A 27798-nucleotide genomic window follows, 5' to 3' on the forward strand; every position below is an offset into this window, starting at 1 on the left:
GCCCCGCATCGCATCAGACCAAGTCCCGCGTTGATCCTCTATGCGGGTGGTCGTGCGCGGTGACCTCGACCACGCTCTGAGTCCCGGAAACGATCCCGGCTAGTGCCAATGACCTGAGATGTGTGAATGATTAATTTCTGTACATTTTCAACCAATTACTTGCCGTTTGCCCCCTGACAAGGAAGATGAATGATAGCGCCGACATCCCGTCAATTCGCGGGGTGTTGCACCAACATCAGCACCGAGGACCCGTTGAAACAGCAACAGCACAGTTTTACTATGACGGCCGGTTGCGTCCTGCGCAAATACCACGCGGCATTGGAGATAAGCTACAGCCTGTGCGCGTGGATGGGAGCCAGGGCAACACGCAGAGTGGCTATCGCGGATTGACGTCAGGGAATCACATTGATGGCGCGGAGCAAAGTAATACTTACGATCCGGAGACTCGAGAGTTAGGGCAAGCAGGGATAAAGGAACCATTGGGGAGTTTCCCGGATTCGCGTCAAGAACTGCCGCACGGGGGCGCTTACGCTTCATCGGACTATATGCGACAGGGACAATATGCAGGGGACCGGCAGCAGATTAAACCAGAACAATCGGTCTCAGATATGCGGGTTAACGGGTCGTCGATGTCGCCTCTCGTCAACTCATCCCAGGCAATATCAGGTCAGAAAAGAAATGCTGTCGGTGAGATTAAATCTCCGTCGGCGGACATAGCATCGCCTGGTCACGGCGTAGATGGCCCTGCGGGATGCCGTTCCAGAAGCATTAGCTCAGCCTCGCATGAAAGCAGGATTGCAGCGGTAAATACATCTCAGACCAGTGGTCATATAGTGTCCAAAGTGCTGACGGTTTCAAACCCCAGTTGTCTGTGCAACTCCGCACTCGTCTTTCGCATGCTGCGGCTAAGGTCGAGAAGAATCGACAGTCTCAGGATTTGCGCAGTAAAAGTCCATTGCGCGGTGCAAATCCCACTCTTTCGTCAACGTCTCCTGTTGATAACGGGAAACAATTGGATGTCGGGATAGGGTTTGATGATCGTTCGAATGGCACCATAGCCTCCACTTTGAATCGATCTGCAACCTACAGTTTTCATCCTCCTAATGGCCCGCCACGATTTCCTGAAACATCACCATCTTTCTCTAAGCCACACTCAATACAGCCAACGTCGCAATATTCACCTAGGAAAATACAACAATCCCCGAAACTTGCACCGCCTGTAGATATCGTTTCCGGGTGGGGTAGCGGCCGGCGACGGCGCCCCAATCCTAATGAATGGGCCCAACCTCCACGGATCAGCCTGCCTTCTTGTCATCGACGACATCACTCACAGCTAGAACTCGGGGCATCAAAACCATATTCTGGGCATGAATCCCACCCAATCCCTGGAACACCTTCTCTTCGACCATCACACGAATATCCAACATCCACCCCGTATGATGGCTACACAAGGCCACCAACCGACTCACAGGAATCATCAATGGAACAGGATGCAATCGAAACTCTTCTCTTCATGTCCAGCCCAGAAAATTCCGGCTACCGCTCTAACACGCGACAACGACAGGACACAATATCCAACAGTATTGACAGCTCCATGGGCAGCGGCTCGAGCTCTATTAGCAACCCAAACCCTTACCTTAATCGTCATATGAATACGCATTACAACACTGGTGCATCTGCATTAGAATCGCATGATCAGTCCCGGCATAGCGGCCTAGAAGCAAACGCCGGGGATGAGATCGATCGCATGCTCGACCAGATGGGAGACAGCGATAGCGAAGATGAAAAGAAATCTGCATCTACCCATTCGAGAAGTCATACCGTTCCTGCGAATCATTCGCGAAGGTGCAATGGCTTGTCTGGGTCATGAAAAAGTTTGCTGCATAAACCTGCATGTAGAGGGTGTGAAAAATAGATGGCCTTCTATCATCTACTTCCGTCATTTGAACAGCGAGCATTATTTTTGAAATGGTTGTCGTCTTGGTCTCTAACATAACATGTTGTTTTGAGTCATTTTACCACGCTGTGACCTTCATATGTTGACTGATGTTTCAACCCATGATACTTCCAATTTGCTACGGAGCGATTCCATTCGAATATTCTCCAAGTGTATTGATATTGCATAGCTTTGCAATCATTAGGGCGTTTCAAGGTCTTTACTTATGCGGCATTGCTTCGTTTTGATTCTACAGCACATTTAAACTATTCGAGACTGATGCTCTAAAACTGTCTATTCTTGTTGGTTCATTGCATTTCAAGATTGTTGTTACAGTCTTTGCAGATGCAGATGCTTATAAAGGGTATGGAGTGACGCTCTGGCAGACCTGATTGAGGTTCTACCCCTGTTGTGGAAGTATTATACTCATCCAAGTTAGTCATATATCAACAACAAATAAAAGGATCAATGTGACTTACATTATGGACCTGTTGTTGACAACTGACGATGATGACTGACTGACTGACTGACTGATGATAACCTGTTGCCTATTGTTTTTAGTGGCGAGTGACCTTTTTGTTTCAAGGTTTCCTGTTTTGCCCGTTTTTTTAGGCTTTCCTCCTTTTCGTTATCGTATCTCTGTCAACAAATGTTTCCCTGATGGCACAGTTTCGCTGCAGTCTAGATACATAAACATCTCCTCTTCTGCAACTTCCAGGTCATCGGTAAATTTAGTAGAATCAGCTGACGACAATAGTTCTTATACAGGAGCGTATAGTATCCGTGGAATATAGGGCTACTGAACCATGGTTCATGAACGGGAAATTCAGTAAAAATAGTAATAAAAAGGGGCTCTATGTTCGATAATGTGGCCAGACACTAGGTATTAGTCAAAAGACTTCCCAAATGTTGCCGCCTCGATGGCCTGGAACCATTAGTATGGACTAAAGACAGATACCCGTGGGTGGCATACCAGCAGAAGAGTTGCATGTCTATGTACCCAGGCTGCAGTGAAACGAGTGATGCCCTTATACAGGAGTGTAGTAACAAAAGAACATAATAATACGTCAAATATTGTGCCCAGACACTACGCTTGGTTTAGAGGTGACATAATAGTGAACCGTTGGCTCTGGAACAAGCTGTAGAATGAATGCGGAGTCTGCAAAGTATTTTCAAAGAAATCCCTGAACAAGCCGAAAATCCAGGGAACTTTCCGCCAGGTCTCATGTACAGTCTTTGGATCTCAGCATCTGTTTCTAATCGCCAATGAAAGGTTCGAAAAGCAGGCGTTAGTCACTTAAGCAGCAGCACCTAGAAGAGGAAAGTCACATTTTTCCTAGAAGATCCAGTATGTATAAATATATCCAGGTGGTTCTAGCTTTTTTTTTTTTTTTTTTTTTTTTTTTCTCAATTATCCCAACAGATTATTGGGCTCATGTCAGTCGCTATTAGCTTGACATTATGTATGAAATTGTATGCAACTTCTATATGGTGTTGAAAGCCTCAGTCATGGGCAGGAGGCAATACGTCTTCTAGAAAGAATATTCAAATAGGGTCAAATGCGGTATCGATTCATATGATACACTCATCCAAACAAAACACCAAACAAATACAAAATCGAACAATTTGACTCCGTATATATCTCCCAAAAACACCGTGAAACAAATTAGTCCTTGTTATCCATACTTAGTGTGTCTTACTGTCCTTCTCGTCCTTCTTAGCAGAATTTGTCTGCTTAGGGGCAGCACTAGTCGTCTCGCCACAGGGGTGCACTTCGTCATCTTAGCACCAACCGTCTTCTCCCACATAACACCAACAAAGGCGTTATTTTAGTCCGTGACAGCGCGGAATGAGCCAGGACCAGCTGTTCCAGTTAGCCTACCACATTCGCTTCAAATGGTCTGCAAGAGGTGGGAGGTCTGCAGTGACTTCTGAGGATATCCCAAGGCTGAGCAGAGCACTATTCGCCCAAAATAGGTCAATCGTGTTTTGTCCTCGAGTCGACGAGTCTGGTGGGAGTGTCAGGGTGAGATCTTGGGATTCTGTCCAAGATAGGAGGTGTTCTGCTCTAGGAGAAGGTCGAGCATAGGACTGCCATATAGGATGTTGGAGATTAAAGTCTCCAGCTATTAAGCAGGGGAGGGATGGAGTTGTCTGTGCCATGAGAGACTCCAAACCTTGACCTTCATCAACTGCTCCACGGGGAGCATTATAGATGTTGACCAGGAATGCCGTCTTCTGGGGGGTGTTGATTTGGACGGCTAGAATGTCCCTGGATGGTGGTCCAAAAGGAACTAGGTCCGCTTTCAGGTGTGGTTGTTTCATTACATAGGTGAGGACTCGGGGCCTATCTGACCAGTCCTCAATCGGGGCAAGTTGGTGGAATGATGGATGGTGTTTAGATATTCGACGGGAGCGGTCTGTGAATATCCAGGGCTCTTGAATTAGTACTACATGGCAGTTATTTTCAAAAGCTAGTTGTAGCGCAGTTTCATGTGCTTCCCAGTTTCGGCCAACATTGAGTTGGAGGATCTGTAGGTGAGATAGTCTATCTAACATGGATGAGACTGTTCTCTTGAAGGTCAGGAGCCCAGGCCTTGAGAGGGCTCAGTAGTATCAGTCTGGTTTTTCCTCTTATGTTGACGTGCACCGGCTTTCCTCGCTGCAATAAACTGTGATCTAGATAACCGCTGGATAACACCCTGTTGTATGGTTGGGCGGGTGGGACAGTTGGGGTGATCTGCCGCGAAGGGGCCACAGCAGTTGGTGCAGTTTGGGCCTCGTGCATCCTCATGGTTGTGGTGGGGGTGTAGTTCTTCATTATGGTCGTTCTGGCTGCAGATGCAGCATCTAGGCGAGCGGGAGGCGCAGTCTGTTGATTGTCGGGGTCCGAAATGGAGGGCCATGTCGACCACGTGACTTCCAGAAATAGTAACCCGAGCCAGCCTTACTGTCGGTATTCAGCCTCGTGGATTTTCAGGGATATACTGGGATTTGGTATATATTTTATCAATAATTTATATCTTGCTATAACTTTTTACGTTCGATAATTATTTCTTCTCTCTTTTTGCCCCTAGTCACGGTAAACAGACACCATGCCGCACCCCCCGGAATACATCGAATTCCTCAAATCAATGGAAAACTCTAAACAATATCAAATCCTCAATAACCTCGTCACAAACCCCGGGGCAAGCGTCGATAACGCACTGGACCAAATTACCGATCTGACAATATCAGCCCTCGCACCCTCTGACGATGAAAACTTTACACCCGGAAACGTCGACTACATAATCTCTTTTACCCTAATGATGCTTGTCCAGCGCTTAGAGCCAACCAAGCACAGCAAACTCGTTCAGTTCCTCTATGGACTTCAAAAGTGCACAGTGGCAGATCCAGCGACTGGTCAACCACTTACAGTAGGACCTACCAAGGCCGTTCTCTGGACGAATCTGCCGTCATTTGGATACACTGAGATGGAAACATGGGACGAGTGTGGGGGTGAATATAAAGGTAATATCATCATATCCTTCTGTCTTTTGTACGCTTCGCTAACCAACATGCCCAGACCCCGAAACCCCCGACCTACAAGGTGAACAAAGACAGCGCTGGATCAATGAAAACGCCTTCATCGCCCAACTCACCCAAGCCGCCAATATCAGCTACAAACCCCCTTTAGACCAGGGCGATAACATCCACCCCATCGACAGATCCTACCGGGCACTCCGAGTATTCAAGCTCGCCCTTGAAAACGATGACATCCCCATGCCAACGCTCGCCAGGACGGCTGCCATGGAGGCTGCGTGCATCTGGTTTATATACGCCGCGGCCCGGGTGTGGGATAATGTCCGGTACGGTCGTAATTATGATCCTGAGGACTTTGGGACTGGGCCTGGGTGTGAGGCGTTTGCGGCTCGGGGATGGAAAGGGTATGAGCGGGATCGATGGGAGGCTTGGGGGGAGAGGTTGCGGGAGGCGAGAGGGGTTTGTGGGGATGAGCGGATGGAAGGGCTGATTGATGAGGCTTTGGGGTTTATGGGGCGGGTGGTGGATTGATAGATGACTTTATGAGATACTGTTTATGTTCAGATCAACTTGGTTTTAAACATTACTGCTTCTGTCCAGAGTAGGCACTGGGGTGAGATGGCGACTAAAGTATACCGTGTTCTATTTGGTGTACTCTGTACTTCTACTCGAATACTCGTGTCGAGATACAGCTTCTTTACCAAGTATGAGCCATTTGATCAACCTCGAACTCCGCTTATTTGTGCTTTGTGTGTTTGTGTCAGCTCCATAACATCTGTACTATCATCAGTCCTTGGATGGCTGGTCAGCGTTTATGTCGTCCAGAATTGCCTCTGCGCCGGCCTTGACCGGTGCTCAGAGGGCTGAACATCAGGACAATGCTAATGTATGGGTCAATTGCCTCTGTGGAGTCGTACACTCAACTGCTAATGAACTGTTTCATCTGTCTTGTTCAGCCGCGATATTTCATTAGGGTTTGTTGGCAGTGAGATGCTGGTGGTGATTGGCTGCATTGCACTGCATGTTGGCTCGCCTTCATTGCTGATTGCTTGGACGATTGACGAAGTTCGCCTACGGAGTACTCCGTACACACATAGTAGTATTGTGTGTAAGAGGTGACGTGTTAAGCTCCTGCATGGCTTTCAGCTGCCCTAAGAGACATAACACATTGCATTCGGGGGAGGTTTTGCTCGAATAACCACATAGTATTAGAACCTAAAGGTTCGTTAGTATTCTCTCGGGTTTGCTCGACTCTTCTTTCTGATCTTTGCTATCTACAGTCGCCCTTCCTAATCCACGTTTCTGATAATTATTCTTCGACCATCATTACTGTTTTTATTTGATTGGCGAGACGGTGTCAAAAAGACGACCAGGGTCATACTGCAGAAGCTGCCCAACCGATGGTGCACCTGCCTCTGGCCCACCTCTCAAAATGGGTGCCATTTCAATTCGATGCCCTCGGTCTGGTGACTATCTTTGGAGCAAAAGAAATGAGCACCTCAATTGGGAATCTTGCCTACGGCTATCCCACTGATTGGGTTCCTGTTCTGGGATCATATGCGGCCGCAAATGATGAAATCGCGGATCCAGAGCCAGGCTTTGTTCTATACAACATCACTGATGGCATCATGGCTACAGACGTAGCGGTTTGATTCACGCGTTGTCTCGTGTCCTTTCCCCTCACATACACTGCCACGACCATCCGACTGAAGACGGCCGGCCCAGGCCGGCCATACACAAGGTTGTCAGTATAACTGTTGGGTTCTTGACAACGGGACTACTGTTGGTCATTGCCATTTTCACTGACGATATATGGGGTATTGGTAAAAGCGATAGCAATGGCATTCTCGGTGCTTGCCCGGCAGCAAATGGTCAGCCAACCGTGCCTGTTAGTGACCATACAGCCTTAGATGAATTTAAGCCACAGACAGGCCTCCCTCCCCTGAAATTCTATTGATCAAGCAAGAACCCACACTCCAGCACTCTCATCATGGCTACTTTTGAAGACCAGGCCTGTACAGTGCCTCAATGGGCCCACCTCTTTGGCAGAAATGTCCAGATTATTATATCATTTCGTTAGTATCTACTAGTCCGAGCCTGTGACAGAACTGCCTATTTGAACCAAATGTGTTTTTAAAGAATTGTTTGGTTTTGCATGATCTTGCTCACCTACTAATCACCTCAACGCCCATCTTTGACTCTAAAGGCATCACCTCAATTAACTGTACCCAACTAGTGCTCACCTGGCCATCACCCTTGACGCGGCAACGAGAAAAGGGCAAAAATGATAGTTGACCGAGCTTAACATGTGGCTTAAGTATGGCTGAGTGGACGGGAAGCCCTGTTATCCATACCCTATGGTCGTATGTACTAGCCAATACTTTGGAGGGGTGTATAAAAGCACCTCTTCTGCTAGCCTGTCTGGACCGGGTACTCCGTAGCGCGCTTCTAGGAACCCTCCCAGTTTATAGGACCACCCAAACAGCCGCACTTCACCGAGAATCAGCCATACCACCCATGGAACTACTCCTTGACCAGAGACGGCGGAGCCCGGCGGTTAGAGTTCACCAACTGGACACCAGACATCCATGGATGTCAAGTACTGAAAAGCCTCATTTCTGACAAGGATAGGGTGATGACAAGTCAATTTCGCATGAACTCAAGACTGTATCACTCTGCTCAGCCACTGATCATCCCAACACTCACCCTTTCAAAATATTAATATCCACATCCAGGTATATGAGACTGGTCATTGGCTGCTATGCTTCCACTTCAAACACCGAGTCACTTGGCACCTGCACATAGCCACAATCTGATTTTCCTTCCTGGTGATCCGTAAGATTACCGATAGGACTGTGGGCTTCAGCCAACAGCAGTAGGTCAACCTGGCGCTTTGCTGGATTGAGGGTCGTGCCGCCTGAAAGTTTTAAAGTCGAGACATAGTTATTGGTTGGTGCCTCCTTGACTTACAAATATTTTGCGAAAGAAAAAAGAAAAAGAAGAAAATTATAGCGGGGATCTCATTATAGCAGGGATTGCCATAGCGAGGTTTTACAGTAGAATATTATTGGATTGCACCACTCCACATCAAGCGGCGCAAGCTGCTCCTGAAGCCGTTGGAATGGGATTGATGTGGTGATAATATGTATTGCCTATATTCAATTGGTGTCCTATTGTCAGGGTGCAGGGTCAGGTAGCGATATATATTAGGAATTGACGAACAGGGTAAGCTACGGTCAGGCTATCTACAGGTTCATAGACAAGACGCAGCTCGAAGAGCTGCAGCAGAATCGGCGTTGGCGCAGACAGATATCTCTGTGGGTCACGTGCCTAGTCACGTGCATAGATCACGGGCTGGCACCGTGACACCTATGTACTATTAATGTAAATACTGTGATGGTATGGTATTGCATGTGACGGATCAACCTGCAGTTCAGGACCAGATGAGTGATCTGTATCTTGAAATGCATCATCATGAGTGCATTGGAGACATGCAACCTATACATTTGGATCACATCAATTGCATAGAGCTGAAAGACATCAGCAAAGATAGAGGTTGAGAAACCTATAAATACGCCGCCATCGGTTCCATTTCTTTTGGTTAAATATCAATCTCCAACCAATCTTCTCTTCCTACCAATTTTTTTGATCATTCTCAGGATTCTTCTGTTTATTCCCTTTGGATCCCTATCCATACTTGCTGTTCAACATGGTCGACGCAGCCTACCCCCTTCCGGGCACAAGCCAAGTCTACATCTGGTCTGGCAGACAGTACGCTCGAATCGAATTTACACCAGGCGGCTCAGAGGAGCGCCTCAAGGCGGGCCCTAAAAGCATCCGCACTGGCTGGAAAACCTTTGATGAATCCGACTTCGGCAGAGTCGATACCGTTGTGTCTGTTCCTGGCTCCCAGGACCAAGTTTATGTTTTCTTTGGAGGCCGCTATCTCAAGATCAAGATTGATAGCTATTTCAATGACACCTTTGTGAACAATGGCCCCCGTACGATTCCTGCCGGCTGGAAATCACTTGAAAGGGCGGGATTTGACACTGTCGATGCTGCGGTGGTAGTTCCCGGCACCAACAACCAGTTGTACTTCTTTCGGGGCTTGAATTATGTCCGGGTGGACAACTCCACGGACGAGATCATCAATGGCCCTTCGCCAATTTCACAGGGCTGGCCTAGCATTACTCAGGCTGGGTTTGATGCTGTTGATGCAATTCTTCCAAGCCCTACTGGCGGCGATGTGTATTATGTCTTCCGCGGTGACAAATATGCCAAAATCAAGGTCGACAATTCCCGCAATGACACGCTCTTTTCAGCAACCAGACTGATCAGCTCTGGATGGACCACTCTGGACGGATGGGTCTAACTTTTACCTGATCTATTATTTCCGCACTCTTGGAGAGTTGTTGAACATTTCCCTGTCACACTGCAGAAAACTAGTTGTAGAAGGGATGTTTATAGGAATATACTCATTGAAGACATTGTTTACTTTGCCTATCTGTTTGTTCAGCATCTGCTTTTTGTAGACTCCCGCGCCAGGAAAGGGTGTCAGCTGTAACTGTCAAGTCAATGGCGCGGTTTCCACTTGTATTTTCCGACCTTGAATGGTCCTTTTTTATGGTGATTGCGTGGAGGTGGCCCGCTCACCTGTGTGCAAAGCAGCTGAATGTAGCGAGTGCACAATCAGAAAATCCGCCAAAACCTGCGGCAATTTGGAAACATTATGGCGGACGATAACTACACTACGGACAAAACTCGTATTTTACCAGAATTTCATCGCAACACATGCCAAGGCCTGAATGCACACGTCCATGATGACTAAGTCGGTTACTCGAGCAAAGGCCATTTAGCATGATAATTGGTTCCCCTACCAGACGCTCCGTTTTTCCATCGTTCCCCATGGCTTCGGTTGTATTTTTGCTACAGGTAACACTGAAAAAAAAAAAAAAAAAAAAAAAAAAAAAAAAAAAAAAAAAGAAAATGAATTGAAGGGATTGCGCAGGACGGAAATTGATCAGACTTGACACAAAGACGGCTGCTGGAGGAGACTTTTGGGGATACATGTAGCTGTTCTTAGGACACATAAACAATTCGGAGCACACGATTCACCCACACTTCCCAAATGTAACGTTGTCGATCAGAAATTCAAAAACCGTTTGCACTCACGTCACGATTACCAAGTGGGCCCTGTGTTCATATACCATCTGGGCTACCATCTGTGGTCGAATAATGGTAGCAGTATACCTTTTTGTATACCATTCAAGGTAGAGCGATGGTAGGAGGTCACGTGATCCTGTGTTGGAATATTAAAATGGGGATCGGGGGCCGGAGGTCCGGAGGAGTCGATTATCCGCGACTAGCGAGGTCTATATGGAGAGGACTAGCTAGGCGAAAGAGGTATATTGCCTAACGAACGTATGTGCTTGTACGCAGCTGATTGAGTGCTTGTCTATCTAAACGTGCGCTCACGCTGGCCTATATCATCGGACCGGCGGAACTTGCCTAATCGGTCCGACATTATTCCTTATCAGATCTTCTGCGGTCATATGACCATAATCATGTGACATGTTTGAAAATGAAACGGATAAACCAATGTAGCGGTTAAAACTCCGTATCGGGGAAGTCGGGGGAGTCGATTATCCGGACTGCACGAGGCTGTAGGCGACGAATTTAATTACACTAAGGAGGATAACATTGATCTCTATAGACACAAAGGTGATAGAATGAGTGCTTGGCTATCTAAACCGAGTGTGTGTGTGTCCGTATATGAGGGGTCTGTCGGCCTCGGTAATCGGACCAACTATTAATCCACCTTGACTTTCATCAGAAAAGATGAATAGCGTCAGAATTTCCTCTAGAAGGACACAAGGCAGGAAAATGAAGAAGAAAAAAAGTGATGCTCAAGCGAAACAACAGCCCATTTATGCCAAATAGTCTTTTAGAATACTGTTTGGTTTCGCAACACCATGCTCACCCACTGATCACCCCAACGCTCACCCTTGACTCTAAAGGCCTCACCCCAATCACCTGCACCCAACTAGTGCTCACGCAGACATCACCCTTAGAGCAGCAACGAGAAAAGGGCAAAAATGACGGTTTGCCGCACTTAACATGTGGCTTAAGTACGGCTGAGCGGACGGGAAGCCCTGTTCTCCACACCCTATGGTCGTATGTACTAGACTTTTTATCTAGAGAACTTATATAGTATGGCAGACGGCAGGGGTACCACGGCACCCTTTTCCATTGCTACCCTCCTCAGTGAAGCCTATAATCATGGTTAGATCGACCGATTTTACTGAGATATATACAGAAGGCGAATCATACCAAGCAAGTTGAGGTTCTCGATGGGCTGGAACTTGGCGCAGGATTGCTCCTTAGAACCAATAAGAGGAGTCAGGATCCCGTGGGTAAGAGCGTCAGCCAGGATACCATCGGCGTGGATATCGGAGTGTGGGAGACAGCAAGCCTTCTCGCCGCCAGGGTGATGCTCAGTGGCCTGGTTGACGCTGGAACCGCCGGGACCCTGGGGCATGGCAGTGACGCTGAGAGCAAGGGCGAAGAAAGAAGCAATGATAGTGAGTTGCATTGTGAATATTGTTGGGGCTGTAGAGAATGAAGGATTTCAAGGGTTCTTAAAAGTGGTATGAAGCTGGACAAGGAATTGGTTGACTATGCGGGTGGGGAAGAATCGATAAGATCAGGACTCAGGATATATATAACGATATGGAGATCGAGGTGACCGTTTTTGTTTCTCGGTTCATTAAAGCTTTCCTTTCTTACACCCTAGGTGTTCAGGAACATTTGTTACCCAGGATACTTCAGAGCAGCTCTAATTCCCGGCGCAAGGCATGGGATTCGAGCTGAAGCCAGGGATCGGAGAGGTGAATACTACATGTAGCGGTAAGATGCTCCTATCCATTCATACTCGAAGATTTCTATTTTATCCTTCAATTATCCCTTATCAAAAGTGGAGGTGTACTCACGAAGCAGCGACTCAGTAACCCTAGATTCTCACCATATCGTTTATCGTGCACGACAATAGCAATACGACCCATTGTCACCAGTCTCAAATCTACTATAGAGATTAAACACCTTTATCTGGAAAGTGGATAAGGCTCTTGTCTAGATGCGACCTGTAAATAAATGCATGCAATATGCATGCACAGTCTATATGCCAGATGATGCACCCACTGCTTCCCTTGATCAAGATACGCACGGAAAATTGATGACCTTGTTCTTTCCGATTGGCGTGGTTTTTAAACAGCCTTATTTTTCCCTTGCCACTTGCATCTCCGGCCATGCTAGCTTCCTCATATCCGGATATACCGCATTCAGAAGGCAGGGTGTGAAGAGATAGAAGTACAGAGACAATAACAATACCAGAATATGCAGTGACCAGCCAATCGACCTTCAGATTGTGGTTATAAAAAGCCCTCGACCACCCTCAAGTCACTCTCATCATTCTCTCAAGCCTTCTCTCCTCTGAACCTCAGAGGCTTCTCTTTAATTCAAGCAAACCTCTTCCCAAACACCATCACAATGCACTTCTCTACCGTCGCTACTTTCCTCACTCTCGCCCTCAGCGTTGCTGCCATTCCACAGGGCCCCGAAATCCACCAATCCAAGAACCGGTGCGATGGCGGCCACATTTCCTGCTGTTTCGAGCACTCCGACATCCATGCTGATGGTACCCTATCTGGTGTCCTTACCCAGGGTGCCCTGACCCCTCTCCTTGGCTCTAAAGAGCAGTCCTGCGCCAAGTGGGAGCTCATTGAGAACGTCAACCTGCTCGGTATGAGAACCTGTTATTCCTCGTCTATATGATATGAAAGCTAATGCGTGTATCAGGTTTTACCAAGAAGGGTAACAAGGATAGTGGTTGCAAGGGCATTACTGCTTGCTGCCCTGAGGGCAAGGGTGTAAGTGCTGACTTCCCGTGGCTCCTGTTGAGGTCTCTGCTAACAGCTCTGATAGTCTTGCCACCCTCTTTAGAAACGTGCACCGCACGCTCTTATGGATGGTGAGCTTCGAGTGAATCAGATTATTTAGCTTTTTCATTGGAGAGTCATTTTGCATAGTCAGAATACAATTGGTAATATATTTTCTTGAAATGACATCCACTCGCTTCTCTGGACCTGTCACCCTAATCATTCTCACACGTGAGTTTAGTCCATAAGTAATGACAATACCACTATATTCCAATCTCCTAGATATTGAGCAAGGGTGATAAAAGCCCCTCGATCTAAACGCTTCCATCGAGGCCAACTCCCGCAGAAACCACCGGCGCCATATGTCTTAAAGCATACCCTATGCATGGGCTCGGAGTATAGTGGTATATGGAAGTACATCGGATCCCGTGAGCGTATATCTGTGCTCTCATTGTCGGGCGGAGGCATATAACGAAAGAGTGCCGATTGGGGAGTGCCCATAAATAGGATACCGTAAGTGTCATTCTCATCCTATTCAGATCTCAGTATTACGACCAACAAATTCAATAAGATCCATACATACCGTTGAATTTAAGACAAGCGTGAATTTGTCAAACTCCCCGTGAAGGGGTGCCACGAATATGAAAAGGGTTCTTCGTGTCTGATATCCGAGAGCCCCATGTCCTTTTGAAAATTGCTTTCGGGGAGCTACATAGATTTGCGAAGCACGAATCTCTTGAAACGGGTTAGATAGCTTTGTGAAAACAAACCATGGTCTAATATCCTGGCCTTGTCCTCCAATTTTTCGTGGGCAAATGAGACAATGCGGGCTCTTTTGGTATCTCTCGCATCCAATACAATCTCAATGTCATCGAGTCATTCGATGGTCACCGAAGTCATACAACCCGGTGGTCACGCAACGATAACAGTCTCGAAGCAGGCAGCTTCCGAGTTGGGTCCGACATTGCCCAGGCAATGTTGTCTTCTAAATATATCGTGTAAGGGAACTGGAAGGGACCTTTGGTAACACAGAAAATTAGTACCGGATGTATGGACTCACAAGGCGGCAGAACGCGATTGTCCATATATCTGGCCAGTTGGACGAGGAGCTGCCAGTCATGCCCATTATGGAGAGGAAGTAGCTAACATAGAAGAATACAAAAGGGTGAAAAGAAAGAGATTTCTCTATGGTCACATGTCTTGCAAGTGAAAGCAGTGAATTGTCAGTCGGATTGGCTAGACAAACGAAAATACAAGCAATTATTTATGAGAACGAGGGAATCTTATCCATTCTCTTCGAAGCTCTAACCTAAGCCGTCGAAAACTTTTTGCTAATGTCTATCTAGATGAAAGAGTCTAAACATTCAAAAAGAAATTCGTTCATCAACCAAGCACACAGAACATCATGTGTGAATTGCTCCACAAACCTATTTACCCCAGACATTTTCTTCCTCCAGTGGCCCATAAGCCCAAGCCGGCCCTTTGGGCGGCTCTTCATCGGGGCTATCCTCCCATCGAGTTGTTTCCGTGCTCTCAACATTTAGCTGTTCGCTTTCTACATTTTGCGGCATTTCGACGTTGGGCGGTTCTTCCGCAGAGTGCCCCGATGGGCGTCTAGCAAGCAAGTCAGCCAAGCCTGTCTCCATATTATCTGGAAAGAGCCGAGAATTACTTACTCGAAATGCCTTCGTTCGGGACCAGCCCAGGCAGAGCCAAGCGTTCTCTGAGCATGCACCCTTTCTTGCTCCTCAGCTTCACGATTCTCCACAACCAAGTCAACCAGTTGCCCGCGACGAGAGCCATGAGATGTGCTGCTGGTTTCCCGCTGCAAAGCGCCGGGCTCTCCAAACGAGCTTTTCTTTCGAGGATTTTTGACGTTCTTAGGGCTGCGATGTCCTTCAGTTCCGTGCGTGGCTTCACTACCAGCTCGGCTCTTTCGGTGTTTTCGGGCTTTCTTGACGGGTTCAGATGACTGGGAACTCTGTCCAGATGAACGCAGGCTCTGGTAGCTCTGGTACGGCCTCGGGTACCCAAGACGTTGGTCTCGTGGAACTTCATTGGCTGTGATCACAGGGTACTGATTGCTTGTTAACTTCAAAGGTCCAGCCAAAGCCAGGGGAGGTATGTGCGTACATTCCAATCGCCAAACTCCAAGGCTCGAGCCTTGGTAAATAGGCGTTCATCTTCATCGTCCAGTGTAGACTCCTCGAGATCGCCGTAGGCGCGAAAGCGCTCCAGCGCGCTGCTTCTTCTGCCCCCCCCGCTCGATGTCTCTCCAGCAAGTAACGGTGTCCGGCTATTAACCTCGCCTGGCCGTGGAATCCAATACTTTCCCTTTCCTCCCCGCTCGTACCGCATGCCATCCATTACCCGTTTGACACGGGAGGCTGACTCCGCGTGAGGGATAATGTGGTCACCGGAATCGAATAACCGATACTCATAGTTTTCGCCCCGGAGAGTCATCTTTGTATCTTCGATGAGATCTCGGGGTCCGAACGCATCTCGAAGGGCGTATATCACCGGTAACCGAGCGGCAGAAATTGTTTTGTCTGCATAATCATGCCATGAGAAAGCATACCAATGAGTGATTGCAAAAAACGGCATTTCGAAGCATATCAAAGTGTCCTGGATGGCGGCAGCGAGGTTGTCCGGCGTATATCCTGCAACCCCATTGGACAAGGCCCCAAGCCATTGGAGAATCGATAAGAAGAATCCTTGCCAGTAAGAAGCAAAAATAATGAGCTTAACGCAAAGAAATTTGGGAACGGGTCGAAACGGCTTTAGGTCGTCGTGTAGGCAAACCCAGAACATCGCCAAAGAATACAGACTTAGAGTAACGCTGACATTATACACTAATCCCGTCCACAGGTAACCTGACGCTAGACCTAAATAGCCTTCCTGATAGGTACCTGTCGCCTTCATGATGATGGAAACGAGGGCCAGAATCGGCTTCAGCCATGTATACTGGAGGATACCTCGCTTTACAGCCAAGAAGGTGTGCGGGTCCGAAATATCGACTTTAGGGAAAACGTGGTTTAGGGGCCAGGCATGCTGAACAGGAGGACGGCCGTGTGTCATTATGATTAGGGCTCTTTCACCACCGAGGAAGTTGATAAGTAGTTGGAAGAAGGTATAGATCGTGAATGCCTATACAAAACCACATGTTAACTTCGGGACTAGCCGTATGTATAGGTAACCTAGAACAAGATATACCTCGTAGACATCGCGAACGGGATCCAGGAATTGAGAAGCCGTTAGGGATACGATACTGGTCCAAGAAGATGCCGCATATATCGGGACCCTAGCCATATGACATTAGCCTCTGCGAGCTGGCGCCACATATAATCATCAAAACCACCAACATCAATAATATGCGAACGACGTATCGCTGGAGTAACGGTTTTCGATAGTTTTTCCTAAAGCAAACCCATTAGTGTCGTTCGGGAGCAATGCGATTCGAGTAGGGAGCTCTTGTATACGTTTGAAGCCATATGGACCTATTGGGGAAGCGTTATCAGCACTAGACCTCTAGAGGAGTAATCGGATGGGCATTCCTCACACCAAAGAAAGCAATGAGGCCACCAAAGACGAGACACCAGACACTATCACCACCGCTTTAGCCAGGCTCGAGCCCGTGCCACCGGGGGCGTTGGCAGTTATCGTTGTCGTCGTTGACCAAATGTCGTTGCGGTTCCCGACCGCGTGCTCCATGTTCGCTGATTCCACCCACAAACCATTCCGCAGCCTAACAAAACTTTAGGAGGAAAAAGAAGAGAGAAAAGCGCGGGGCATAATTAATCAGAGGGGATAAGCTGCCCAAAGACAAAAGTCCTGGTTGAGAGAAGAGGAGAGGTATCGATTACGAAACGGGGAGCTGAGCTTCGAGATCCCCGTGACCGCCCGGGAAGGCATAGATTGACTGACTCCCCTTCTCCCCCGCGAAAAAGAAGAGCTCTCCATACAGCCTTTTCCTGCGAGATATTGCGAAAGAGAAAGACGAAAATCACGCGCATCGTGATATGATATTATCTTTGAGCAACGGAGAGTGACTGGTCCCCGTTGGGTCGCGATGCGGCCGTCGACAGGCTGCCCCGAGGATAGTTAAGAAATGGCAAGCGATAGCACGAGCTTGACAACGTTGTCCTTGACTCCGGATCCGAGCTTCAACTGGTGAGATGACATTTGGTTATAAGGGAGGTAATGAAGCTGACTGGTGGTCACAGGTTCTTCCTTCTCGAACTTATCGTATCCTGCCTCTTGTGAGTCCGCGGTCTTCGATCTAACACTATTCAAGAAAACCAACGCGCCGGAAGAAACAGATCGCTAACGATAATATCGCTTGTACAGAGTCTTGTTTTTCCTACTTTACTTCAACCGTCTCTTCGCGACGCTCCTATCGTACGGCATTCGCGCTTACACCTGGCATTATTACCGCGCCTATGTCGACATCCATGCGCTTCAGGTCTCTTTGCTTGGAGGGAGAATCTTTTTCAAAGGTCTTCGATACCACGGGTCGAACGAAACTATCTTCATACACGGCGGATTCATAACGTGGCACTATTGGAAGCACACCGTAAAGCGAACAGAATTATCGAACTTCAAGGGCACCGAGGCGCAATCGGAAAATGGACGGGGAAGCTCTGCGCAGAATGATGGGGGCAGTGACGGCCATAACACTGGACTGGGAGAGCAAGGGGGAATGAAGAAAACAGATACGCTTCCCTGTCGGATCACCGCGAAGTTCTATGGTTTGGAATGGTTCATCTATAACAGGACCCCGGCGTATGACAGCATCCTTGCCGGCTTCAACGTTCCAACTGATAACGTTTCTTCGCCCCCTTCGCTCTTATCAGTCGTGCCACAGAACGAGCAGCATGCGGAAAAGGGCCCAGCCGGTTCTAAGGAGAAATCCAACGCGCCCAGCATCTCGTCACTATCCAGGTCTAAGCGGGACTGTAATGATGCTCCTGGAAATACTCGCGGACATGGCTTAGATGACAACGAAAGAAGTGATACTGAGGGTGAAGCCGCTTCGAGTCAAGAGATAGGAGACTCTTTATCCAAATTGCTCCATCTTCTCCCCTTGAAACTGGTTTGCGACAAAGGCGCAATTGTTATGGGAAACCAACATACAACATCTGTTCTGACCATAACTTTTGATGGCGCTACAGGTTCTGTCGAAGCTTGCGATGCTGGACCTTTGGACCTTTACCGACAGATATTCTCTTTCCAGTTTAGCCACCCGATCATCCAGATGCGACCTAACCCTGATTACAAGCAGAACCAGCTTGTGGCTGCGAAAATATTAAGCTCGGCTGAAGATGACCTGGGTAGGGCGAAGCGCAAAAGAGACACCATCTTCAACTACCAACGTCAAAAGCGCAAGGTCTGGCATAGTGTTCGCGACCTTATCCCGTATTTTCAAAGGTCTGTGGAATCTTTCCATGTGCAAGACAAGAATGCCGATACACTGCCAAAAGGTCAACATGAGGCTCCTAGCGACTTTCGATGGGCCGGTCTTTCTCGCTACTTGGACGAAAGCAGCCAGGATAATCATGAAGAGTGGAATGCTGTCGAATATGGTAGATTCTCCACCATTTTGGACACCCCCAGTATGGTAGTGAGCTATTTCTGGGATATTCCTGGCTGTGTTCCTCCATCACATGCCAGTCCAGCTTCCTCAGTACGAAGGCCTTCCCCGGATATCAATGGGGCTCCGCCTCCCGAATGGGGTATTGATGTCAAAATCGAAGGTGGCTCTATCAACTACGGGCCTTGGGCTGACCGGGAACGCGTTGGTTTACAAAACGTGTTCTTTCCGAATTTCTATCGAAGCTCCAACCCATCTCAACCGTTGACTGTGGGCGATCTGAGACGGAACTCTATTTTCAAATTTCGCATAGAACTTAGTGACGAGACAACTCTTCGCATCCCTACAAGGGAGCAGTCTAAGGACTGGCAATGGAAAGGCCGAGGCAATACAATCAAGGGAGCTTCGAAAGTGAGGGAACAGCAAAGGAGACAATCGAGGAACAAAGAAGGCGACAAAGGTCACATCGGCCCAGATATCCGTCCCTTCGGGTGGCTTTCCCTACGGGTGGCCGGCGATTCTACGATCAGTTATACTATGGACATGGCTGGTACAGGTGCAGAGTTTAATAACCAACTCGACTTGGACCTCCGGGAGTCACGCATGTCATCCAGTGTCAACCACGGGTTGTTATGGCAATGCCCCCGGCAGCTCGTTACCTGTGATCTTTCCACGCCACTGACCTGGAACGACATTCGGACATGGAAGTTCGACGTTGAGAGTCAAGATATGGAGCTTTTCCTGCTGCGAGACCACATATTTCTTCTCACAGACCTTGTTTCTGATTGGGGCTCTGGACCACCACAGGACTATCATACCTATGTGCCGTTCATTTACAAGATGGGTCTTTCGTTTTCGAATGTCAAGTTATTTGTCAATGTCAATGACATGAACATAATCAGTAACCCCTCTGACCTGGAAGACAACCGTTTTCTGCTGATCAATGGTCACGAGTTGAGGTCGGATGTCACGATCCCGTTCAACAAGTTCAAACCAGAGCAGAAAGCAATCAGCTTCAATGTCAATCTCAGAGATGGTTCTATCGACTTTCTGACACCGCTGTGGGACACATTCCACTCCTTTTTGCAGGATCAATCGACAGCTACTCTCGAGAACCTATCTATTGATGGGAGTTACAACTACTATCTCGCCACTTCGTCCGAATTGACAGACACACTGTTACTGAACATTGATGGATTCTCGCCCAAAATGTACTTGTTTGGGTTTTTGATTCGATATTTCATGACAGTCAAGGAAAATTACTTCGGGGAAGACATGCATTTCAAAACTCTCGAAGAATTTCAAGAGCTAGCATATGTCGAAAAGCCGCCAAATTCGCAGCACGGGGTCAACCCAAATCGAAAATCAAACGACCTCGATGTGATTGTCCACGTCTCTGTCGATAGCCCTTGTGCTCTCCTTCCCGAGGGCATTTACGATCACTCGAAATGTGCGAGGCTCACAGCTGCATCCCTAGAAGCGGACCTGAGATTCACGAACTACTACATGGATCTGCACTTCACGCTTGCGCCTTTAAAGGCTTCTCTGCAATCGTGTCAAGCGGAAGGTCCTCCTGTCATATCTGAGCCTCAACTTTTTATTGAAGGTTTCACGGTCCATGGCCATCGGCTATTCGGTCTGCCGCCTGCAGAGCCAACATACGTTTGCAACTGGGATTTTGGCATAGGGCAAATAGTCGGCGAATGCTCTCCAGAATTCTTGAGTTGCCTGTTTGCTGGCTTGCAGGGCTTTGACATGACCTTTGATAACGAAGAAAACGCCCTTCCTCCACTGGCACCACTCGCCCTCTACGATGTGACTTTCTTACGGGCCAAAGTTGACCAGATCCATGTGTCCGTACTTCTAGAGCAAACGGCGTTCATTCTCAGCTCGGGACCTCTAACAGTATCTTTCAATGATTGGGCTGACATGCTGTTTTCGAAACGTATGAAGCTTCTCCTCCCAGATCTTTCAATAGCTGCAGTTGACCGCAAGTCTGTTGCTCATGCCCCGAAACTACCGTCGATCACAGTTGCACCCTTGGCACTCTTTCAAGCGACCATAAAGCTGAGGATGGCTCAGCGAAATAGCGACATTAGCGAGGGTCGAAGATTGCAACAAGAGCATATTAAGGTCCATGATAAAAGAACACAGAGGACCCCATGGCTTCTGCTCGAATGGGAAAGCCTGGGTCCGAATTCGTCGTTTACAAGCAATGATTCAATGGAACCTCCTGCCATCGCTATACCTTCAATGCCAGAACCCATCGCGAAAGGGTGCCGACTTGGCTCACTATCCATGTCGTATCGCCCAGGGACCAGAAGCAATGCGAGCTCTAAAAGCTTTCTTGTCGACTTCGATAACTCTAGTTTGAGGAGTGCCAGGAAGAGAAGGAACCGGGACACGCCAAGCTTAGCCTCCAGAGATGGTATGACTCAGAGGAACGAATCCTCTGCTCACGGAGAGGATCAAGACTTGAGATACCCACCAAGAACAGCTGGAAGCGATAGGAACCCTGCAACTGGCGTCTTCATAAGAGGAGCAACTCCAGCCACCTCGACAAAACCTCCTAGCTCGTGGGCTATGCCAGCTTTTTCACTCTACAAAGTTGCTTTTGATACATCGCAGCTTCCTACACGTCAAGTTACCAGTGAAGAAGATGGGAAAGAATATGTGCCTGGAACAAATCTGGACCCTTTCTTCTCGCCGTTTGGAGGTGACAAGACAACCGATACAAGCCTTGCTTGTGAATTTCCTACTGGCGTGAAAGGATTCTGCACACCGGAATTTCTTCTTATGCTATCGGCGTTGACAAAGGAGCTGCAACCCAAGCACCCCGCTGAGATCATTGACTCACTTCAGAGAGAAGTCGTGTCCGATATTGTTGGGTACCTTAAGGAATTGAATAGGCCGAAGAAGTCGACCAGTCTTGCGGTTAGGGTCCCGATAATACTTTTCAAGCTTGCCAATGCTTCCGAAACGTCCAAGGATCCTCGGCCCAGCTTCTTAGATGAGTACAATGTCGAGATATCTAACCTGAGAACGGAATTCCGAACGAAAGTCGAACGGCAGAAAGGCGATCTTCTTTCCGGGGTCACGCAAAGCATCACTGTTCATGCGGCAGCGCAAACCCTTTCGGTCTCTATCAACGGCGACCGAACTGATGCGTATCAGGAAAGAGCTGAACTGAGCTGCTTGCTACGCGACATGGATTTCTGGCTTGTCACGGCTCCGTCTGTGCGTTCACATTTACAGATGCGAGGTTTCGATACAGTAACATCGACGAAATCAGTGGAGCACCTTGCTTCTCTCGTTCATCGGACAACGACCATGCTTGATTCAGCAACGTCAGCATTTCAGCATAGCTCGTCATTAGAGGAAAAGCGCTTGCGATTCCTTATTTATTCCATCTCTCAGGAAGCAGCTGGTATTGCGGATCCGGCATTCCTCACGCGCATTTCGTACGTCTTGCGAGTTGTACCCACGCACTTCCGGCAGCATGATTCCTGGAAGATCATCTCCCGTGTCCGGAATGTGTACAATCATCTTCCGTCAGACAAGCAACAGGCGCTCATCTCCCAATGTCTAGACGACGACATTTCGCTGCCTGAGAATGCGAAATCACTTATGTATTCGACTTTCGATCAATGGCGTGCATGGGACTTGGCTCATGTTGAGAAAAGCTACATCATGCGAAAGATCTGGAATGACTTCGAGTATACTCCAGGAGCCCCTCAAGAATCGACCTTTTTGTCGCTGGCCGTGGGCATGTTCCGATTCTCTATTGACCCAGGGCCGAAAGAGAGTGATTTTATAGTCGAGAATATGACGACTGCAATATCCGTTGGTTCTCGAAATGACGACTCCTCGGGAGTCGTGAAGTCGACGAACGTCGTTAATGTGGAATCCTACTGTTCTTCTTCCTCTCTCCATCTACGATGGGAGATTGTCGATCTTATCGAGGGAGTGTTGAAAGCCATTTCGTCTGTTACATTTGAGTCGGCCCCATCTGTCGAACCTCCAAGTGACAAAGCGGAGGAAGAGACCGAGCTTCACATTGTTCTTGGTACTGATGCTGGCTCCGTGATACTTGATGGTATAAACGTCGAGCTAGCGTTGATCGGAAAGTCGCTGAGAGCTTCAGTGGCTCAATCGCAAAGCCCGGACAAGAAAAGTGATTTATGTCTGCTCCTTAGTGCGGAGGCTGGGTCAACCGAAATCTCGAGCCGGTCCAGTTCCCTCATGCTATGGACGATCGCCAACCCATACGTATATTGCTCACACATGTCTGAAGAAGCTGAAGCCGAAGTCAGTAACGATTTGAAGATCGCCGCGTCATGCAAGAGGCTGCGATATGATATGCGGGAGGATCCGGTGAATCTTGCTCATGCGGCCGACAGAATTATTGAGGACGAGGTCCGCCATATTCATCGGATTGCGAGAGAGGTCAATCTCCCGTCAAGTGATTCGAAGAAAGAAGCGATGCCCAAGAAATCAGGACCCAATAAGCTGCAAATTGCACTGTTTCTGGATGACTATCAACTCAGTTTTCGTCTCTTGCCGTCGTTGGTTTACACAATATCTGGGGAAGTAGCGCGGATGTCTGTCATGCCTTCAGATAATTCGAAGATGGAGGTGGATTTCGATTTGAAGAAGAACTCCCATATATTTTCGTCAAGCGACGGGGATGATACATTATCGGTCCTGGAAATACCCCCGATCAATGGCAGGATTGTGGCAAACATGTCATCGGAGCGCACCGAAGTGGAAGCCGACGTTACGATTGAACTCATCTATTTGGAAGCGAGTGCGGTGCGGAGTCTCTTGGGTGCTTTGTCTGGGCCCGAAATGTCTCATCTGGTGTCCGATGTCAAGCAAAACGTGGAAATACTACAGGGACACCTACACGATATTCTTTCCCTCGATAAACCACCTGTGCAACACAAAGAGCCATCTACTGCCCCCGAACTTCTTTATAAGGCTCGTTTGACAATGGCTGGAACAAAGATACATGCCACTGCACCGGGACTCAATGGAAAGGGCTATTCTGCAGATATGGACTTCAGTCTTGGCATGATGCGCATGCGCCTGGACAATGGCTTCGAAAATGGTTACCCGATCGAATATCCGGAATTCCGTGTCGATGCGTCTCAGATAAGCTTCGACTTGCGGAAGCAGGAAGAATCAGGAAGCCGCTCTTATGGTAGCTTTGCCGTTGGTACTAAGCTTGTGGGGACTTCGGTTCAACACGAGAATGGAGAGATCATGCGGGCTTATCATTTGGACAGCAAGAATTTCGATGTTGAACTCTATCCCCAGACAGCCGCGCTCGTGGTTGACATCGCTGCTCATCTTCAAGAACGCATCAAGACCCTAGACTTGTCTCATGAAGTTGAGCGCTTCAAAAAGTTGCGGCGGCGTGGCCAGACGGAGAGCAAGACCAAACCTCCAGAAATTCCCGGGATCCAAGTGAACGACGAACCCGAGTCTGACGCCCAAGTCTTCTTTAATGCGATCTACACGCTTGATTTTTACAATATTCAAATTGGATGGAACATGACCAGCGTATTGTCAACCAAATCAGGTCGTCGGCCCGATGACCTGGTCTTTTCTATCAAACGTGTCGAGCTGTCGAATAAGAAAAAGAACGCAGCCAAGCTTCGAATTGAAGACATGCAGCTTCAGATGGTGCCAGCTGGAATGGACAGGCGAAAGCGATCACTCACCTCAGCACTACTGCCTGAGCTGGTGTTCAACGTGGCATACTCTTCGAGAGGCAAAGAAGTTCGCCTTGCGTTCCAGGCAGCTGGAAAATCATTGGACCTGCGAGCCACGTCTGATTTCATTATCCCGGCTAGCATGATAAGAGACACCATTGCGTCTGTCGCTCAGACATTACGCGACGCCAATTCCGTTTTGGTCAAGTCGTCTGCAGACAGCCCAGAAAGTCCAGCCAGCCCAGAAAGCCCAGACAATACGGAGAATACCACGCAACGGAAGCTTTTCGGAAACAGACGACTGCGGTCCGTGTTGGTCGATGTTGACTTTGCCGGAGCTATTGTCTCTCTACAAGGCAGGCACCTGGATGATCAGCAGACAATGCTGACGGCCACGATCAAGGGAAGCCGGTTCTCGGAGGGCAAGTACGGCCAGTATGTTCAAGGGGATCCGGCAGCCACTGCCACGTTGCGAGCTCCCGGAGTGGCATTGAAGGTTCAATTCGACGACAACGGCTTGGATGATCCGACCTTAAATGCAGAGCTGAAGGTTGACGCATCCACTAACGTTCTGTACCCGACGTTGGTGCCGCTGATAAAACAAATGACCGCTACTGTCAAGGAGCTCGTGGGAGAGCACGAACGACCTAGAAGGCCATCTACTACTGCGAGGCTGCAACCGCAGAAACTCATGCAAGAAACGACTCTGAACAGCAGAGATCCCGACACGATTCTTGGGCGGTGCAGAGTCAACGTGGGCCTCCTGATCTGCAAGCAGGAATTCAGCTTAAGTTGCCAACCTATTGCTCGAGTTGCGGCTACGGCAAGATTCAACAGCGTTTACGTGACGATTAATACCGTCCAATCCGATGAGCAAGGACGGTTCCTTGCGCTTTTGGTGGCGTTCAACTCCTTGGAAGCCTCTGTCAAGCACGTGTATTCGAACGACTCAACCGCGAGCTTCCAGGTGAAGTCCATTATCGTGTCGCTTATGAATAGCAAACATGTCAGCAACACGAAGGGTATTTCCGCCATGCTCAAGCTCAGCCCGGTCAAGGTGGCGCTCAGTGCGAAGCAGGTTCAAGATCTCTTGCTTTTCCGTGAGATTTGGGTTCCGTCAAGTGATGAGTTTGATTCTCAACCCACATTCCAGTCACAGGAAACGGAAACCCAGACTTATATTGTCCAGAGGTATCAACAGGTCGCTTCGACTTCTGCATTCCCGTGGAACACTGCTATCGCGGTGGAAAAGTTGGAGATTCAGCTTGACCTGGGATCTACGCTAGGAAAAGTACAGTTTGCTATCGACGACATGTGGCTATCATCGAAGAAGAATTCTGAACGAGAGCAGACGTTGTGTGTCAATTTTGATACCATAAGAATAGACAGCAAAGGCAGGATGAGCGGACTGGTGGAGCTTCGCACACTCAAAGTTCGCACCTCGATCCAGTGGCCGGATGAAGCAGCACCGGACTCGAACAAAACACCACTCATCCAGGCTTCCATCTCTTTCAGACAGTTACAGGCCAAAGCTTCGTTTGATTATCAGCCTTTCCTCGCGGCTAAGATCGCCATGTTCAGCTTCTTGATGTACAACGTCCGAGGAGCGTCTGGCTCATCGAAAGAACGACTCTTCAGTATCCTGGAAGGAGATCAATTGCAGGTTTATTGCACGACGCTGACTGTGTCGCAGTCTCTGGCACTATTCCAGGCCTGGCAGAGGTTGGTTCAAGACAAGCAAGCGGCGTACGAGGCTTCTCTGAGGGAAGTTGAACGGTATCTCCGAAGGAGGTCTTCAGCGGTTGCTGAAAGGGTGGATCTCGAGGCTAGGGAGCCTACCAAGAAATCCGAAGAGGACACCGAGAAAGCACCTATTTCGTTGCAGACGGGGGTTGTCATTACTATCAATTCTGTCTATATTGGCGCCTTCCCGAGCTCCTTCTTTGACAATCAGATCCTGAAGCTGGAAGCGCACCGTGCGCAGGCACATTTCGATGTATCGCTGGAAGAGGGCAGAATCCACAGTACGTTAGGGCTTACCTTGGGACAGCTTGACGTGGCGCTCTCGGGCATTAGCCGGCCCGCCTACATCGACATCGAAGAGTTGTCCGTCAACGACATCGATCGCCGCGCCAACGACGCCCGCGGAGGAACAATTCTCAAAGTTCCGCAGCTGGTCGCCAGCATGGAGACCTGGCAAGTCCCCGGACTCCCCCAGATCGACTATGTCTTCCGCAGCACATTCGAAGGCAAAGTAGACGTTGGGTGGAACTATTCCCGCATTAGCTTTATCCGAGACATGTGGGAATCGCACTCCCGCGCGCTGGCATCTCGACTCGGCAAGCCACTGCCGCCATCCGCGGTGCGTATTGAAGGTGGGCCGGGCTCCGAAGGGGCCGGAGACAAGCATGAACAGGAGAAGATCACGGCAGTCGTCAATATGCCCCAGTCGAAGTATACATATGTACCCCTGAAGGTGCCCGTGATTGATACGCCCCAGCTGCGTGACATGGGTGAGGCTACTCCACCGTTGGAGTGGATTGGGCTTCAGCGGGACAAGCTGCCCAACATCACACATCAAATCATTATTGTGACTTTACTGGAGATTGCCAAGGAAGTGGAGGATGCATATGCGAAAATCTTGGGGTCCTCCTAAAGTGCTTCCCTGTATTATTATTGAACCGGGAGCTGGCACAAGGTTGCTTAGTTTCGTTGATATCCCGGATAAGCTGCGGCTCTGTTATTTCGCATTATAGATGGCGTCTGGGACTTTGTTTGCTTTGATTGTTTCTATACTATTCTGCTGTATACAGTTTAATCACAGTGTAATATATTCTTCTACAAGACCTCTACCGTTAAGGGTGTCCAAGGTGTCAGATGATGTTTGTTGATATAATGATTAATCAGCAGCCGTCTTAGTTAACTAACTAAATCCTAATTCCGCAGTCCAATTGACTGGGCGGTGAAGCGGAGGATGCTACACAGAGCTCTCTGATTGGCTCTTCTCCGCCATGAATGACGGCCGAAAATTTTTTCTGGTTGAATTTTTCCAAGTTTTAGATAGATCCTAACCAATTAGAACGAAGAGGGCAGGGCTAT

The 27798-nt window shown here is 48.5% G+C and overlaps 8 protein-coding genes across 8 annotated transcripts; 5 read left to right on the forward strand and 3 right to left on the reverse strand.

Annotated features, from left to right (window-relative positions):
- Positions 1-185: 185 nt before the first annotated feature.
- On the forward strand, positions 186-1870 carry ASPGLDRAFT_27908 (uncharacterized protein; the record flags this gene model as incomplete). The annotated part of the gene is made up of 2 exons (XM_022543704.1): positions 186-803; positions 866-1870. 2 exons carry the CDS (start codon positions 186-188, stop codon positions 1868-1870), a joined length of 1623 nt encoding a protein of 540 aa, XP_022398221.1.
- Positions 1871-3749: 1879 nt separating this feature from the next.
- Positions 3750-4495, reverse strand: ASPGLDRAFT_1497557 (uncharacterized protein; the record flags this gene model as incomplete). The annotated part of the gene is made up of 1 exon (XM_022542072.1): positions 3750-4495. The coding sequence occupies one exon, from the start codon at positions 4493-4495 to the stop codon at positions 3815-3817; it is 681 nt and encodes a 226-aa protein (XP_022398222.1). The 3' UTR covers positions 3750-3814.
- Positions 4496-4977: 482 nt separating this feature from the next.
- Positions 4978-6024, forward strand: ASPGLDRAFT_84165 (DUF3632 domain-containing protein). Its single transcript, XM_022550253.1, has 2 exons — positions 4978-5446; positions 5502-6024. Exons 1-2 carry the CDS (start codon positions 5032-5034, stop codon positions 5987-5989), a joined length of 903 nt encoding a protein of 300 aa, XP_022398223.1. The 5' UTR covers positions 4978-5031; the 3' UTR covers positions 5990-6024.
- A 3063-nt stretch (positions 6025-9087) lies between these two features.
- On the forward strand, positions 9088-9947 carry ASPGLDRAFT_50051 (uncharacterized protein). Its single transcript, XM_022547229.1, has one exon. It carries the CDS (start codon positions 9168-9170, stop codon positions 9828-9830), a length of 663 nt encoding a protein of 220 aa, XP_022398224.1. The 5' UTR covers positions 9088-9167; the 3' UTR covers positions 9831-9947.
- Positions 9948-11661: 1714 nt separating this feature from the next.
- Positions 11662-12200, reverse strand: ASPGLDRAFT_60029 (uncharacterized protein; the record flags this gene model as incomplete). The annotated part of the gene is made up of 2 exons (XM_022548414.1): positions 11789-12200; positions 11662-11729 (listed from the first exon to the last, which is right to left on the reverse strand). Exons 1-2 carry the CDS (start codon positions 12048-12050, stop codon positions 11662-11664), a joined length of 330 nt encoding a protein of 109 aa, XP_022398225.1. The 5' UTR covers positions 12051-12200.
- An 803-nt stretch (positions 12201-13003) lies between these two features.
- On the forward strand, positions 13004-13456 carry ASPGLDRAFT_27911 (uncharacterized protein; the record flags this gene model as incomplete). Its single annotated transcript, XM_022543705.1, has 3 exons — positions 13004-13256; positions 13313-13383; positions 13439-13456. 3 exons carry the CDS (start codon positions 13004-13006, stop codon positions 13454-13456), a joined length of 342 nt encoding a protein of 113 aa, XP_022398226.1.
- A 1363-nt stretch (positions 13457-14819) lies between these two features.
- Positions 14820-16701, reverse strand: ASPGLDRAFT_132033 (OSTA/TMEM184 family protein; the record flags this gene model as incomplete). Its single annotated transcript, XM_022541092.1, has 4 exons — positions 14820-15006; positions 15069-15469; positions 15526-16539; positions 16606-16701. 4 exons carry the CDS (start codon positions 16699-16701, stop codon positions 14820-14822), a joined length of 1698 nt encoding a protein of 565 aa, XP_022398227.1.
- Positions 16702-17500: 799 nt separating this feature from the next.
- On the forward strand, positions 17501-27355 carry ASPGLDRAFT_37852 (putative fermentation associated protein (Csf1); the record flags this gene model as incomplete). The annotated part of the gene is made up of 3 exons (XM_022544873.1): positions 17501-17562; positions 17616-17651; positions 17740-27355. The coding sequence occupies 3 exons, from the start codon at positions 17501-17503 to the stop codon at positions 27353-27355; spliced, it is 9714 nt and encodes a 3237-aa protein (XP_022398228.1).
- Between the last annotated feature and the right edge of the window lie 443 nt (positions 27356-27798).

Source organism: Aspergillus glaucus (assembly GCF_001890805.1).
Source record: "Aspergillus glaucus CBS 516.65 unplaced genomic scaffold ASPGLscaffold_18, whole genome shotgun sequence".
Classification (NCBI taxonomy): domain Eukaryota; kingdom Fungi; phylum Ascomycota; class Eurotiomycetes; order Eurotiales; family Aspergillaceae; genus Aspergillus; species Aspergillus glaucus.

Coding starts and splice junctions, on each gene's coding strand:
- ASPGLDRAFT_84165 (XM_022550253.1), top strand. CDS start 5,032: ATGCCGCACCCCCCGGAATACATCGAATTCCTCAAATCAATGGAAAAC. Junction 5,447..5,501: donor GTGTGGGGGTGAATATAAAG/GTAATATCATCA, acceptor CAACATGCCCAG/ACCCCGAAACCCCCGACCTA.
- ASPGLDRAFT_50051 (XM_022547229.1), top strand. CDS start 9,168: ATGGTCGACGCAGCCTACCCCCTTCCGGGCACAAGCCAAGTCTACATC.